Source organism: Carcharhinus amblyrhynchos, chromosome 11 (genome assembly GCF_965287045.1).
Source record: "Carcharhinus amblyrhynchos chromosome 11, sCarAmb.v2.hapA, whole genome shotgun sequence".
In the NCBI taxonomy this organism is placed as follows: Eukaryota; Metazoa; Chordata; class Chondrichthyes; order Carcharhiniformes; family Carcharhinidae; genus Carcharhinus; species Carcharhinus amblyrhynchos.
Window position 1 is genome coordinate 2714758 of NC_137334.1, and position 15019 is coordinate 2729776.

Genomic DNA, 15019 nt, shown 5'->3' on the forward strand with positions numbered 1-15019 from the left:
CATTTTGATTTGACTTAAATCATATTGATAAGAACAAAACTTACAATGGGAAAGGAATGGAGTTATAACTGCTTCCAGGAAGTAAGTTTGCGAAAATAGCCTTCATAGTTGATTTTTCTTTCACTTGACTATCAGTGGAGCCCATAAGGTGTCCATCATATACATCTGCAAGTATTAAAGTAGTCTTTTAAAACTCTTTACATTCTAAATCATAACATGTTGCCCCAGCCAGAAGATCAGAAGGAAAATATATATCTACATCAATCTGACTACTCTATAAAATTATTTAATTTTTTTAAAAATAATTTTGAAATGGACAAGGTTTTACCCTGGCTAGCCATTACTTGGACCAAAAGAACTTCAAACCTTCAGAAACTAGCAGGGACCTTGTTACCTTTAAAGAGATGCTAATGCCATTGGTGATGGCAGAAAATTACATTCCAAAGAAACACACCAACACCCTTAACATTTTGAAAGCAGCCAATACCTCAGAATACCAGATGTGGGAAAATAGATCCTTTACCTAAAATGTAAGAGAATTAGTGGGAGGTCTGTCACTTGACATCCCCCGTGCTGCTTGAATCTGTCATATTACCGTGGAACCGAATCCAGCTGTCTACCATTGTACCATCAAACAAATAGCAGCAAAAAGAGCTCTGTCCAGCTAAATGCCAAGCACTCATCGATACTGTGAACTACTGCAACTGTAGAAATTTCTCATTGGCTTGAGGATAAGGGCTGCAGGGGGGTAGAACAAGGGTACATTTGAGACTTCTGGGTGGGATTTTTCATGTTCCTCATGGTGTATTTTGCAGCAGCACAGACAGCCTGCCATTGACAGGAAAAAGAAGTTCCTGCCACTATCAATGGGATTTCTGTTCCACGTTGCCAGGAAACCCATGGTGGGGCTTAGCCAAGGATACAGAGGTACAGCCTCTGTATCTGTGCCTTCAAGACAAATTCATCATGAAGTGCCTTCTTCCATTGTGGAAGCCCTTTACTGTGGAAAGACAGATCACCTTGCAACAGTCATCCTGCAACACACTAAAAGAATATGCCATTGAATTTTTGATTCTGGTCTTACATGAAACCACAGCTCTTATTTTTATAATGGTCTTTCCCTGAATCTCTTTCTTTCCTTTATTCCTCTAATTGTATGAATGCAAAAATGTTGCAAAATCCCTTCCTACGGTGTTTGCGTGCGTGTGGCGAAATAAACCAACTCTCTTACTTTACTTTATCTTGAGTTTGCTCTGGGACTATTAACAGAGGATTGGATCACACTAAACTGAAGGGTTGAGGAAAATACACCCTCACATGAAATCAAAACATCTTTTTGTTTACAGACAGGTAGTGAGAAGAAATCAGAGTTGTTTAAATTAATCTTCCTCCTGTCTGCAACCATGTAAACACAAGGAGATTGAAGAATGTCAAAGTCTCGACTGTACTCTTGTTCTACCCCCCTGTAGCCCTTATCCCCAAGCCTTCGGGAAATTTCTACCGAAAAGAACTATTTCACAAAAGTGAACTAAAGATGTAGGATGAGTTCTTTGCCTCCAGGCTATTTCTTGCTGTTCAACAAGCCAAGTGAATCAATAAATTACTTTACTTGAACATAGCATTTTATTATCCACGACAGCCCACAAAAACTAAAATCATTGGTTCTAGTAAAATGAGTAGGGCATTGACAGGATGCAGAAACACAAATTTGTCAATTTACTGCATTACAAGCTTCTTTAACGAAATTACAGGCTGTACTGGAAAACTTTCATTATTACTTATTTTGCATCCTTTTATTTGGTCCAGAGACACAAGACTGCGAACACTTAGAAGGACAAATACATCAAATTACATAAACATAGTTTAGTTGAGATTACATATATAAATTATCAACTGAATCCTTCAATTAAAACAGATCCCCACCAATTGCTCTTTTTTCCAACTATTGGTTATTAATTATTGTTGCCGTACTTACGCAAGGATATTTTGGCCTTGGAGGGAGTGCAGAGGAGGTTTACTAGGCTGATACCAGAGTTGAGGGGGTTGAGCTATGAGGAGAGGCTGAATAAACTAGGCTTGTACGCGTTAGAGTTTAGAAGAATGAGGGGAGATCTCATTGAGACGTATAAGATGATGAATGGGATGGATAGGATAGAGGTGGAGAGGCTCTTCCCACTCAGAAAGGACAGCAGGACTAGGGGGCACAGCCTCAAGAAAAAGGGGGGGGGGAGCGGATTAGAACGGAGTTGAGGAGGAACTTCTTCACTCAAAGGATGGTGAATCTCTGGAATTCTCTGCCCGTTGAGGTGGTGGAGGCTGCCTCGCTAAATACTTTTAAGACGCGGGTTGGTGGGTTTTTGATAAGCGAGGGGATTAAGGGTTATGGGGAGAGGGCGGGACTGTGGAACTGAGACACAACAGATCAGCCATGATCTTATTGAATGGCGGGGCAGGCTCGAAGGGCTGGATGGCCTACTCCTGCTCCTATTTCTTATGTTCTTATTAATGGAAAATAAAAATTCTGCCTACTGTGTTCATGTCTCAGTAATCAAACCAGTTAAATCGTATGTTTATATAAGATTCATAAAAGCTATACTATAAGTACAAGAACAGATCAGAGGTTAAGAATCCTGTGGTGAGCAACTCATCTCTTGACTCCCCTAAGCCTGCCACCATCTAAAAGATACAGGTCAGAAGCGTGATGGAATATTCTCCACTTGGATGAATGCAATTCCAACAGCGCTCAAGATGCTCAATACCATCGAGGACAAAGCACTGCATTTGATTGGCGTTCCATCTACAAACAATCATTCCCTTCACCAATAATGCACAGTGACAGCCATGTGCGCCACCCAAAAGATGCACTGCAAGATCTCACCAAGGATCCTAAGGCAACATCTTCCAAAATCACAGATACTATATTCTAGAAGGACAAGAGCAGCAGACACATGGGAAAACCACTACCTGGAAGCTCTCCTGCAAGCCACTCACCATCCTGACTTGGAAATATACTGCCATTCCTTCATTGGCGCTGTGTTAAAATCCTGGAACTCCTCCTGTGGAACAGCACTGTGGGAGTACCTACACCACATGGATTGCAGCGGTTCAGGAAAGCAACTCACCACCAATTTCTCAAGGGTAATTCGGGAAAGGTGATAAATGCTGGCCTAGCCAGCAAAACCCACATCCCATGAATGAGTAAAACAAAACACTCCAACCTTAATTCAGAATTTCAGGGAGTTTCAGGCACAAGGGAATTACCCATTTGAATCCAAATGTCCCAGGCAAATCCCACTTAGTGCTTTGGGACTTAAGAGGTCCTGAGCCCATTTTGGGGAGGGTACCTTTGAGGTACAGCCATTTGGAGGTCAGAAGTTCTGAGCCATAGCAATACAAATATGCAGAGCGTGAAAAGAATTCATAATTAAAAAGTATGAAGTCAATATTATTGAAGGTTTTGCCAATTTGTTTTTAAACTTAAGAATTTACAAAGCTCAACCTGTTTTTACCATCAAACATGGTGAGCAACTTAGTTACACAATAAGTGATTTTAGCAAAGGGAAAGTAAAAATAAGCCAAGGCTATTGAACATGAACTTAATAAAAGATAAAAAGGCTAAATTCCAAAATATTTCTCCGTTTCAAACCAGAAAAAACTCTTCTAAAAATGACTAAGTGCGAGGTGATTGTGATCTGATTCCCGTCGGACAAGCGTCCATTCTCACCCCAAAATGATACGGTCATTTTTGGGAAAATTCTGTCCTGATTCTTTTGCTACTTTAACCAACATGAACACATAAATGCATTCCCTTATTTCATGAAAATTCCTCCCTTGTTAACTAGCCCACCTGCCAAGTTCTCATTAGAGGCTTTGCAGTTCCCGGGCCCATAAAACAGCTGAAAATAACGTTAAAGATTTGGCTTGTCACTTTATGTAATCAGATGAAACTTTAAAGATCCACTACAAATTCAAAGTGAAGCTGGCTTGTTTGTTTTTGCATTGAAATAGGACCCAATTTCACGTTGGCTGATGAATCAATGAAGATGCATGGGGATCAAGAAAAAAGAAAGGTTTTACTTAAAAGTGAACTGGGTACTTGGCCTGAATGTTGGGGGGCATATTCCTTTTTGTACAGTGCTGAATTACTGCATCAAATTGACTGCCAAATGGAGAAGTTCCAAAAGTGTAATGAGTAGCATTCTAGAGAAGCAGGTAGAAGAACTGCTGTCACCTGAACAACATCTCAAAGTGACCGAGGCAGCCTATTCAGCCAATCTCTTAAATATAAAAGACCACAAACAGGAGAGGAAATAGAACTGTTTAGAGAGAAAACAAAAGAATTGAGGAACACCATCATGAAAGCAAGTTTCCAGCAGGTTTTTGTTTTTATTCCTTATTCATGTCACTGACACAGCAAAGGAATTTATGAATTACTTACCTTCAGCATTGTTGGTATCTTGGTCACTGATAATGGACACTGTTGGAATATTGGGCCCAGCAGACAGTTGCTCTGTGCATACATCAGGAGAGGAGGGTAACTGGGAGTTGGTATTGTTTGTAGAGTTAGCTGCCATACTAGTCAATAAGCGATCTTCTGTAAAACAGAATTTATTTTTCATCACAACAGTTACAAAAGTTTGAGATCACAAAAGCTAGTGCTAAGTTTCATCAACTCTTTTATTACATTTGCAAATTACTTTGAAACGCTCAAAATAAAAAAAAATCAAAATAATGAGGTTCAACTTATGCTTGCAGATTTTTTCCATCTAATAACTAAGTACACATTTCATTTAAAAGTGCATATATATCACTGCATAATAGAGGAAAAGACAGCTGAGATAATCATTCTATAGTGAACACAATACAACTCAGTTTCAGATCACATTGAAGATGTTTTGGGAACAGACCAAAAGGTGGTCTCACAACCTTTTGTATACACAAAACTTTGTGTCATGCAATAAAACATACATGTGCACCCTCAATTCTCAATGACAGTTAGTGTAAATATGTCACTGTGAATTATTGCCAAGCAAAGGGGAGGAGGTTTCCGATAGGAGGAAACCAAGAAAGTGAACAACTTTGGCCAGTTAAAAAACAGAAATAAGGCAAAACACATGCTGGCACAGATAGTAGATCATGCCAAGGGGAACCTTCCCATTCTTTCCACCCGAAAGAAATTGATGGTGAAAATGGGAATACAACAATTCAGAAAAATTTTACTTCACACATAAATATGAATAACTTTTGGGCAGTTTAGTTGTCAATTAAATTTACACTTCAACCTTCCAAATCTAGGTCTCAGGCAATCTTTACCAAACAACAACAGACTAGAAAGTTGTATTTGAACATGTGGACACTATAGTTATGAAAGCCCACCAATGCCTCTACTTTCTCAAGAGACCAAGGAAGCTTGGCATGTCCGCTACGACTCTCACCAACTTTTACAGATGCAACATAGAAAACATGCTTTCTGATTGTATCACAACTTGCTATGGCTCCTGCTCTGTTCAAGGTCATAAGAAACTACAAAGGGTGGCAAATGAAGCCCAGTCCATCACTCAAACCAGTCTCCCATCCACTAACTATACTTCCTGCTGCCTCAGAAAAGCTGAGATATTCATTCTATAGTGAACACAATACAACTCAGTTTCAGATCACATTGAAGATGTTTTGGGAACAGACAAAAAGGTGATCTCACAACCTTTTGTATACACAAAGAACCCCATACACCCCGGAAATTCTTTCTTTCACCTTCTTCTGTCAAGAAAAAGTTACAAAAATCTGAGATCACGTATCAATCAATTCAAGACCAGCTTCTTTCCTGCTGCTATCAAACTTTTGAATGGACCTAACTCGCATTAAATTGATCTTTCTCTACACCCTAACTATAACTGTAATACTACATTCTGCTCTCTCGTTTCCTTCCCTATGCACTGTATGCTTTGTCTGTATAGTGTGCAAGAAATAAAATTTTTCATTGTATACTAATACGTGTGACAATAACAAACCAAAACAAATAAAATCAGATTTGAAAAATCTGTGTTGATTGTGGTACTTGTTTTAAGTTCAGACACAATAAGGATTTTATAAACTGATCAGATTTTGAAAATGACCATACAACCTTTGTCTCCATTCGGTAATCCTGAAGAAGAATTGCGTGGAGAAGCATCCAGTACATTGCTCTGTGAAAGACAACAATGACAAGCCATTAAACAATGCACAGTGGCACAATGGTTGGCACTGCTACCTCACAGCCCCAGGGACCTGGATTCAATTCCAGCCTTGGGTGACTGTACGGAGTTGCATGTTCTCCCCGTGTCTGTGTGCGTTTACACCAGGTACTCGGCTCCCTTCCACAGCTCAAAGATGTGCAGGTTAAACTGATTGGCCATGCTAAATTGCCCCTTGGTGACCGAGTATGCATAAGTTAGGGGGATCAGCAGGGTTAATAAATGGGGATATGGGGATAGGGCCCCAGTTAAACGCTCTTGAAGAGTTGGTGTAGAGGGGCCAAGTAGCCTACTTCTGCACTATTGGAATTCTATGAAAAGGAAGCAAAAATAAATGTTTTTAAGATCCAAAAATAAATGTTTTTAAGATCCACAGATAATCAGGTCAACAGTATGTTCAATAGAAGTGTTACGAATATGAGGTTATAAGATGGTTATGTTCAAACTCTTTCAATTTAAGGTGAAACAGATGACTCTGGAAGTTGTAACAATGGACAGGGAGCTCAGGGTAAGACTTAGCGTTCAGGTATGAAATTGGAAGATGAGTCCTAGTGAAGCCAGGAGAAGAAATAACTAATGTTGGCTTTACTGCTAGAACTCATTTGAGAATTTCCAGAAGACAGAGGGAAAAGGCCTTTGACAGTTGCTGAACAATACAACTAAGTAAAAAAAAGGGAAACAACCCATTGGAAGTGGGACTGTTTAAAGAAATTCCGCATGATGCAAGATACATCGAAAAATCCTTCAGCTACTCCAATCATTGGAAAGTAAGGATGAGACGTGTGAAATTAGACAATTCTGGAAATACTCGGTGGGTCTGGCAGAATCTTCAGAGAGGGAAACAGTTAGCCCTTCAGGTCGATGACCTTTTAATCAAGTCACTGACCTGAAATATGAATGCATTTTACTGCTGAGTATTTCAGCATTTCCCATCTTTATTTTAGATTTCCAGTACCTGCAATATTTTAGTTTTTTATTAATGGGAATCTCAGTCTCAAATTCAGAAAAATCACTATTGCATTGCTGGCAACAACTTTTTGGGGTCAGTAAAGAACCTCAATAAACTAGGAACTGAGTGCTTATTAATGTATTCATATTAACTCAATCAATCAAGAAATTGAATACCTTGGTTTCTTCAGTTGATCTCAATCTGCCTGGACTTGGTGGTACTGTTGGTCGCTTCCGTCCTTTCTCTTGTTGAAATAGATCCTGTAGCCTACAAGAAACGATTTTTAAAAATACCGGTGCTGTACTACAAAATTTAACAGTATCTATTTTGTTATCCCTAAATGAGGAGATAGTAGTGTCAATGGACTAACGATTCATTAGTGCATGCTAATATTATGGAGACATGGGTTCAAATTTCACCAAGGTGGAATTTATATTCAAATTCATTAAAAAAAAAATCTGGAATTGAAAGCCAGTCTCAATGATGATAATTATAAGTCAGGATTTTATATGCCCACTGCAGGTGTGGTGAGCTATTCAAACATCCACTGACTTTGGTGGGACTAGAAGATCTCACCAAGAGAGGCCAGAAGATTTTCACCCATGAAACTAACATCAATTATAGTGAAAATTCATCTGGTTCACTAATGTCGTTCAAGGATGGAAATCTGCTATCCTTCCCTGGTCTGGCCTGCATGTGACTCCAGGCTCTCAGTAATGTGGTTGACTTTTAACTGGCCTCTGAAATGGCTGAGCAAGTCACTCAGTTGAAGAGCAATTAGGGATGGGCAACAAATGCTGGTTTTGCCAGCGATGCTCAATCCCATGAGAAAATTTAAAAAAATGAACCTTTAATGCAAATTAAGACATACCAAACTTTTAGTAATTGCATCAATTAAATTAGACATAGAGCATAGAACAGTACAGGCCCTTCGGCCCTCAACGTTGTGCTGAGCTATGTCCAAACCCAAAATCTAGCTATCCCACTCCCTATCATTCTGGTGCGCTCCATGCGCCTATCCAATAGCCCTTGAAAGTTCCTGAAGTGTCCGATTCCACTATCACATCAGGCAATCTATTCCACACCCCAACCACACTCAGTGAAGAATCTACCTCAGACATCCTTCCTCAATCTTCCACTATGAACCTTTTAGTTATGCCCCCAGGTAACATCGGAGGAAATAGTCTCTGCACGTCCACTCTATCTATCCCTCTTATCATCTTATAAACCTCTATTAAGTCACCTCTCATCCCCCTCTGTTCTAAAGAGAAAAGCCCCAGCTCCCTCAACCTTTCCTCATAAGGCCTACCCTCCAAACGAGGCAGCATCCTGGTAAATCTCCTCTACACTCTCTCCAATGCTTCCACATCCTCCTTATAGTGAGGTGACCAGAACTGAACACAATATTCCAAATGTGGTCTCACCAACATCTGGTATAATTGCAGCATAACCCCACGGGCCCTAAACCCAAACCCTCTGTTAATAAACGCTAATACACTATAAGCCTTCTTCACGGCTCTATCTATTTGAGTGGCAACCTTCAGAGATCTGTGGATATGAACCCCAAGATCTCTCTATTCCTCCACATTCCTCAGAACCCTGCGGTGACCCTGTAATCTGCATTCAAGTTTGTCCTATCAAAATGAATCACCTTGCACTTATCAGGGTTAAACTCCATCTGCCACTTTTCGGCCCAGCTTTGCATCCTATCAATGTCTCTTCGCAGCCTGCAAGAGCCCTCCACCTCATCCACTACTCCACCAATCTTGGTGTCATCAGCAAATTTACTAACCCACCCTTCAGCCCCCTCTTCCAAATCATTGATAAATTGTCATAGACATTTGTCAATTAAATATTATTTTAATCTTATTGTAATAATCAGGTGGCATGATGACATACAACATACCTTGTAAGTAGCAGGCTGTAATTACCTTTAGTTATTGATTATCACTTTTCAAATTTATCTGGTCTAACCTGGTGTTTCATGATGTAATCATCACATTCCTACTATGGCATGACTAACCTTTGTCACTATACATAACACAATTGTCTGCTATTAAAATCCATCACTATCGATATACAAATATTTGAAGTGATCACAGAAACCTCAACCGCACCTGTTATTCCAAGCCTGCAATAGTTCACACAGATTCTGTTTCTTGGTAATTAGGCAATCATCCACAAATAGCAACTGTTGAGGGTTGTCGATTGGGGAGGACATTAATCTTGCCTGAGTTTTCTCAAACCAGTTTCGAAACTCTGCCTCTTCCATCTGTGTCAACAGATAAAACATTTCAGCCTCCAGAATGAATTATTTCAATTATAAGGAAGTTGGCAAGATTTTGAGCATTATTTTACACATGATATGATCAAACTGGTGTGAAAAAGATAGTTACTTCTTTTTGTGCAAACAAATCTTCAATTTTTTCTTCTCTTGTTTTGTTGAAGGTATCGGTTTTCAGGGACACAAGGCGATCATCTACTGCTGAATAGATTTGTGATACCCTGAATAATAGCAGATTTTTTGTTAGTAATCATCTTAATCAAACTATCCAGAGAGCAATTGTTTACCAATTTGGGTTCAAACTTACTTTTGCGAAAAATCCTTCAAATCTTGAATAATCAATTGCTTTGACGGCATTTGATGTTTGATGTATATTTCTAGTGGTGGAAGGCAAATTTCAAGCATCCTGATGGGGGCAAAACTGGTAGAACAGAAAGTTAATATATTTGTCAATCAACGACAGAAATAACAAATCAGTTGCAAAATTAGTAGCTGGAAAATTATGCAAACATGCAATTATTCCACTAAAGTAATTCACTCAAAAAAACAGGAAAAATAAATAAGCTGAACATAGAAATTATATTTTGTAATTTCCATTTGAAGTCAGGATTTTAGTTGGTGAGTAGAAATATTTTTAGAAAATGGTCATTCCTTGTTAACATTAGGTGGAAGGGGTGCATTCCAATTTCCTCTCATACTGTTACCCTTTCTGGCTGGAACAAAACAGTGAATTTGGGTCCTTTCAACTTTGGTGGGCCAAATAGCCTCCTACTGCACTGTAGGAATGCTATGGTTCTATGATTCTTCATTACAATTCTAATCTGTTCACAAGGACCTTTTACTGAAGCTTTAGAAATTCAGGATGAGCAGTCAATTCCCATTCTTTACAAGATATTGAAATTAACTAGGATGCCACCACTCGCCTCAATATCAGAAGATTGGGTAATTATACAGCTATCATATTTTGTAGGCAATTAATAAGTCAGGTCACATCAGGCCAGTAATCACTCTGAACAAAAGATGTGGTGCATCACAAGTTATTGACAAAGCACATCAAGTAGCAAAAATCACAGGACAAAAATGAATAAATGAAACTTGTATCCATACGCGAGTTAATTCCTGAATGTGCTTGTTCACATGATTGGCATGAAACTTTAATAGGAACATTTTACATCTTCCATTATGAGAAATCATCTTTTCAGCATTAAAAGTATATATATATTTATAATATATAATTTTATATATATTTTATTTATTTGTGTGCATATATATACAGTTTCCTAAACATTCTAAGAAGTTTCATTAAGGTAAACTTTGATTAAGAAACCTTGATAATGAGCACAACATACCAATATAGAATAGAGCAGTCTCTTTTATTTACCTGAAAGATGCAACCATCTGATTGTAGGAGAAATACTGGTGATAATCATGATGCATAGAGTGACCACAAGGTTCTGCATTTGCTCTACGGGTATACTGATGGCCATAGAATCTTAACTCTAAGTACTTGGCAAAGGACATGGACCAAGAATCCCTGGAGAGTGGAACCACTGGAGTCACCTGCAAGAATACACAATACATGATACGTACTGCAAAAATATAAATCTACACACACTGCACTAAAATCTGGCAGAATACTATTTAACTTTATGAAATGGTTATCTTCAATGAGTGATTATGCTGATGTACCTGTTTACATATTCTGCACCAAGAGTATGTTAAGATTGTGTGTTGATAACCAGGAACAGGAGAATCCAGCTCTTTTAATACAATTTGTACACAGCCATTACCATGCACAAAACGGCGTATATGATGCACCATAGGTGTTTCACAGAACATGCTTGGACACTGATAGGAGGGTCTGCAAAAAAAACCCAAAATATAGAAATATATATACATTAAATATTTAAAGTCATAAAGGTTTTATGATTCATCATTCATTTTTATCCTTTGATATTTAGGACTTTGTTAGTATTTCAAGATCCCATTCTGTGATTGTCAACTTTTTCATAAAACTGCATAGCATTAAATGTTTTCAAGTATGCTTAAAAAAAAGTTCAGTTGTGTCTGTTTAACAAGGATTGAAGTCAGAAATGGTGCAACTTAATTCAGTAATCAAATGATATGTACGCAAACCAGTAATCCCTCATTTCTATTAAATAAATTTCTAATTCTAGTAATCACTTAAATTTATGATGTAAAGTTTAATAATTTATTGTAACGTAAGCAAACCATGCCAATCATCCTGGCCTATCAGCTATTACAAATGTTTGATGTGTTGTATATACATTGTTCAATAAACTAATATTTCTTGCACTTGTTATTTTATGCACTTGAATTCAATTCAAGTGCATAAAATTCACTTTTCAATGAATTCAGAATCTGCAACCATTAACTTAAACCACCAAATAACCTCACTAAAACACTGGTGAGCTCTTAAACCAGAACTTGCAACAATACATATGAGTGCTGTAAAAGTAAAAAGAAAACAATCAAACTATTGATTTTGCATCAAAATGCAATGTTTTAAAATTTCAAACACACACAAGAACAAATCAATCATATCATACTTCAGTATGAGTGATAGACTAAAACTAATTAAGATCTAAACTCAAGAATCACTGAATTTATGAGGTATCAGTATCAGCTGAGCAATGAATAGACGCCACGGGCAGAAGTGTTCATGAGCACGCAACAGTTACTTGTAGGACTAAATACTTGAGGATATCTATAACAACGCAAACTAAGCTAATTGAAGAGTTGTAAAAATAGCTGAAATTTGTTGGTTACAATTTACATTCGAGAATCCTGTCAATCACTGGAGCAATTCTGAATTTACAGCCATTTACAGACAATTTAATCACAAATTTTAGGTCACCAACACTAGAATTATGTTGGCTATTAATTTGAGCTCCATAATAAGGTATCATTAAGCAAAACCCAAAAAATGCATATAATCATGCAAGTTATTTTATTCAATCATGATTAACTGCTTTCTAGTTGTAATTTTGATGGTCACATCAACACAGGAATATCCTGTTTCATTGCATATTAGATCATCCGTAGGGTGTGAAGAACGTGGTGAGTAATAAACTGGTCGCATCAATGGGATATGGCATGTGTCTCCATCAGCTCTCCACAGAAGTAACTGAGCTAATCTAATTCACTGCCCTTCCCCAGTAGCAAAGCATTTTTAAAATTCATTTTTGAAAATCAAGACTTATCTACCTCAACCATAATCTCATGCAATGTATTTGTGGTTCTAACCAATTGTTGTATAAAAACGTTCTTTTCCATTAAATGTTCAATCCATCATTTAAAATCTCTGATCCTTGACATTTCTTTCAATAAAAGCAAGTTCTCTCTGTCCAGAGCCACCATGATTTAGAAAATTTCTACCAAATCTCCTCCAAGACAAGCAGACCCAGCATCCCAAAACTATCCACATAACTGAAGTCCCTCATCTGGAACCATTCTCAAAAAGCTTTTTTGTCTTCACATCCTTTCCAAAGTGTAGTGCACAGAATAGAACTTAATACACCAGTTGGAGGTCAAACCAGTGTTTTACAAAGGTTCATCATAATTTTCTTACTTTTAAACCTAAGTATCTTTTAAAACCAATTTCTCAACTTGCTCTACACCTTTGATAATTTGTGCCCATTTTGCTACACCCCTTTTAGAATTGTACCTTTCACTGCAGATCGATTCTCCTCATCCTTCCTAACAAATTGTAACATTTTTCTACATTAAATTTCATTTGCCACATGTGTCTATTCCAGTGGCCTATACCCTCCTGGTACCACTATCTCTTCACAGTTCACAATATTTACAAGTTGTGCCATGTGCAAATTCTGAAATTGCAGCCTATGCACCCACTTTATAGTCATTAATGTAGGGAAAGAAAAGCAGTGGTCCTAGTACTGATCATTGGGGAACCCTACTTACACCCAATAAACAATCATTCACCAATATTGTTTTCTGTCACTCAATCAACCTTATTTCCGTGCTGCCACTTTCCTTATATTCTACACAAAAACAGAAAATGCTGGAAAATCTTAGCAGGTCTGACAAAGAATCAACCTGACTTGAAACACTGGCACTTTTCTCTCTCCACAGATGCTGTCAGATCTGCTGAGATTTTCCAGCATTTACTGTTTTTGTTTCAAATTCTAGCATCCACAATATTTTGCTTTTATATTATCATACTGGTTTCAACTTTTCTGGAAAGCCCATTATGCGGCACTCTTATCAAACTCATTTTGGAAGTCTGTGTACACGATGAACATCAACACTCTCCTTTGCTTCAAAGAACTCAACCAAGTTATGCACAATTTTTCCATAATAAATCTGTGCTGGTTTTCTTTAATTAATCTGCATCTATCCAAGGAACTGTTAATTTTGCCCCAGATTCCGTCTATCAGTTTTCCCACCATTGATGGGTCTGCAGTTTCTAGGTTTATCCTTACTTGCTTTTTTGAACAACGGTGTAACACTTGGAATTTTCCAATCCTATGGCAGTCCCCTGCTTCTACACAGGATTGGAGGATCATGGCCAGTGCCTCCCTGATTTCCACTCAGACACCCTTCATATTCCTCTGATGCATCAACTTTAAGGGCAGCTGGACTTTCCAATACTGCTCTTGATAAATTTTTAGCTCACTCAATGTTTCACCGACCTCCTCTCAATGATGTTAGCATCTGATGAGGTGGCAGGAGAGGGTACAATTATAACATTTAAAATACACTTGGATAGGTACATAAATGGGAAAGGTTAGAAGGATGTGGGCCAAACACGGGCAAATGGGGCTAGTTTAGTTTAGGAAACCTGGTCAGCAGGTCAGGAAACAGGCTGTTTCCATGCTGCACATCTCTGTCTCTCTATGTCTCGGATACAAAGTACTCACTTGGTATTCCAATTGTGCCTCTCCTCCATACATCGATCCTCTTTCCCCAATTGGTTTCACACCTCTTACAATATTTTGCTATTTCTATATCAATGGAAGCCTGTTTAGATTCCTTCTCACATTAATTGTCAGTCTCTTCTCATACTCTTTCGGTCTCCCATTTAATTTTTCATTTCCTCTTTTAATTTTCAATACTCAGCCTTATAGTATTAACTTCACAACTGCCGTGCACACCCTTTTTCAGTTTCAACGTACCCTCTCTCAATTTCTTCATTCAGGGAGTTCTGGCTTTGATTGCTTTTCCTTTCCCCCCTCATATTGTGTCTAATACATCTTCTCTTTAAAAGGTGGATTATTGTTCCATTACAGTTTCATCTGACAATCTTTGATTCTAATTTTCCCAGGACATACCCATTCTCTGAAATTGGCTCTCCTACAATTAAGTACTTGCACTTCAAATTGTTCCTTGTCCTTTTCCACTAATGATATACTGTTCCCCAAATGTTCCTCTAACACTTGCTCCACTCAAACTACCTCATTCCCAGAACAGAGCCAGCAATGTTTCCTGTCTTGTTGGGCTTGGAACATACTAATCAAGAAAGCACTTCAAGAACTCTTCCCCTTCTTTGCCTTTTATACTATTGCAATCCCA

The 15019-nt window shown here is 38.1% G+C and overlaps 1 protein-coding gene across 5 annotated transcripts in view; it reads right to left on the reverse strand.

Moving 5' to 3' along the window:
• pikfyve (phosphoinositide kinase, FYVE finger containing) overlaps positions 1 to 15019 on the reverse strand; it is a 121940-nt gene that overhangs the window by 27847 nt on the left and 79074 nt on the right. For all 5 annotated transcript variants that reach the window (XM_080198392.1, XM_080198394.1, XM_080198393.1 and 2 more), the window contains 9 exons: positions 11153 to 11324; positions 10845 to 11023; positions 9771 to 9884; positions 9576 to 9684; positions 9297 to 9451; positions 7356 to 7446; positions 6122 to 6182; positions 4439 to 4594; positions 45 to 165 (listed from right to left, as the gene is read on the reverse strand). In XM_080198392.1, the coding sequence (XP_080054518.1) occupies positions 45 to 165; positions 4439 to 4594; positions 6122 to 6182; positions 7356 to 7446; positions 9297 to 9451; positions 9576 to 9684; positions 9771 to 9884; positions 10845 to 11023; positions 11153 to 11324 (1158 nt within the window). The remainder of the gene's footprint in view (positions 1 to 44; positions 166 to 4438; positions 4595 to 6121; positions 6183 to 7355; positions 7447 to 9296; positions 9452 to 9575; positions 9685 to 9770; positions 9885 to 10844; positions 11024 to 11152; positions 11325 to 15019) is intronic.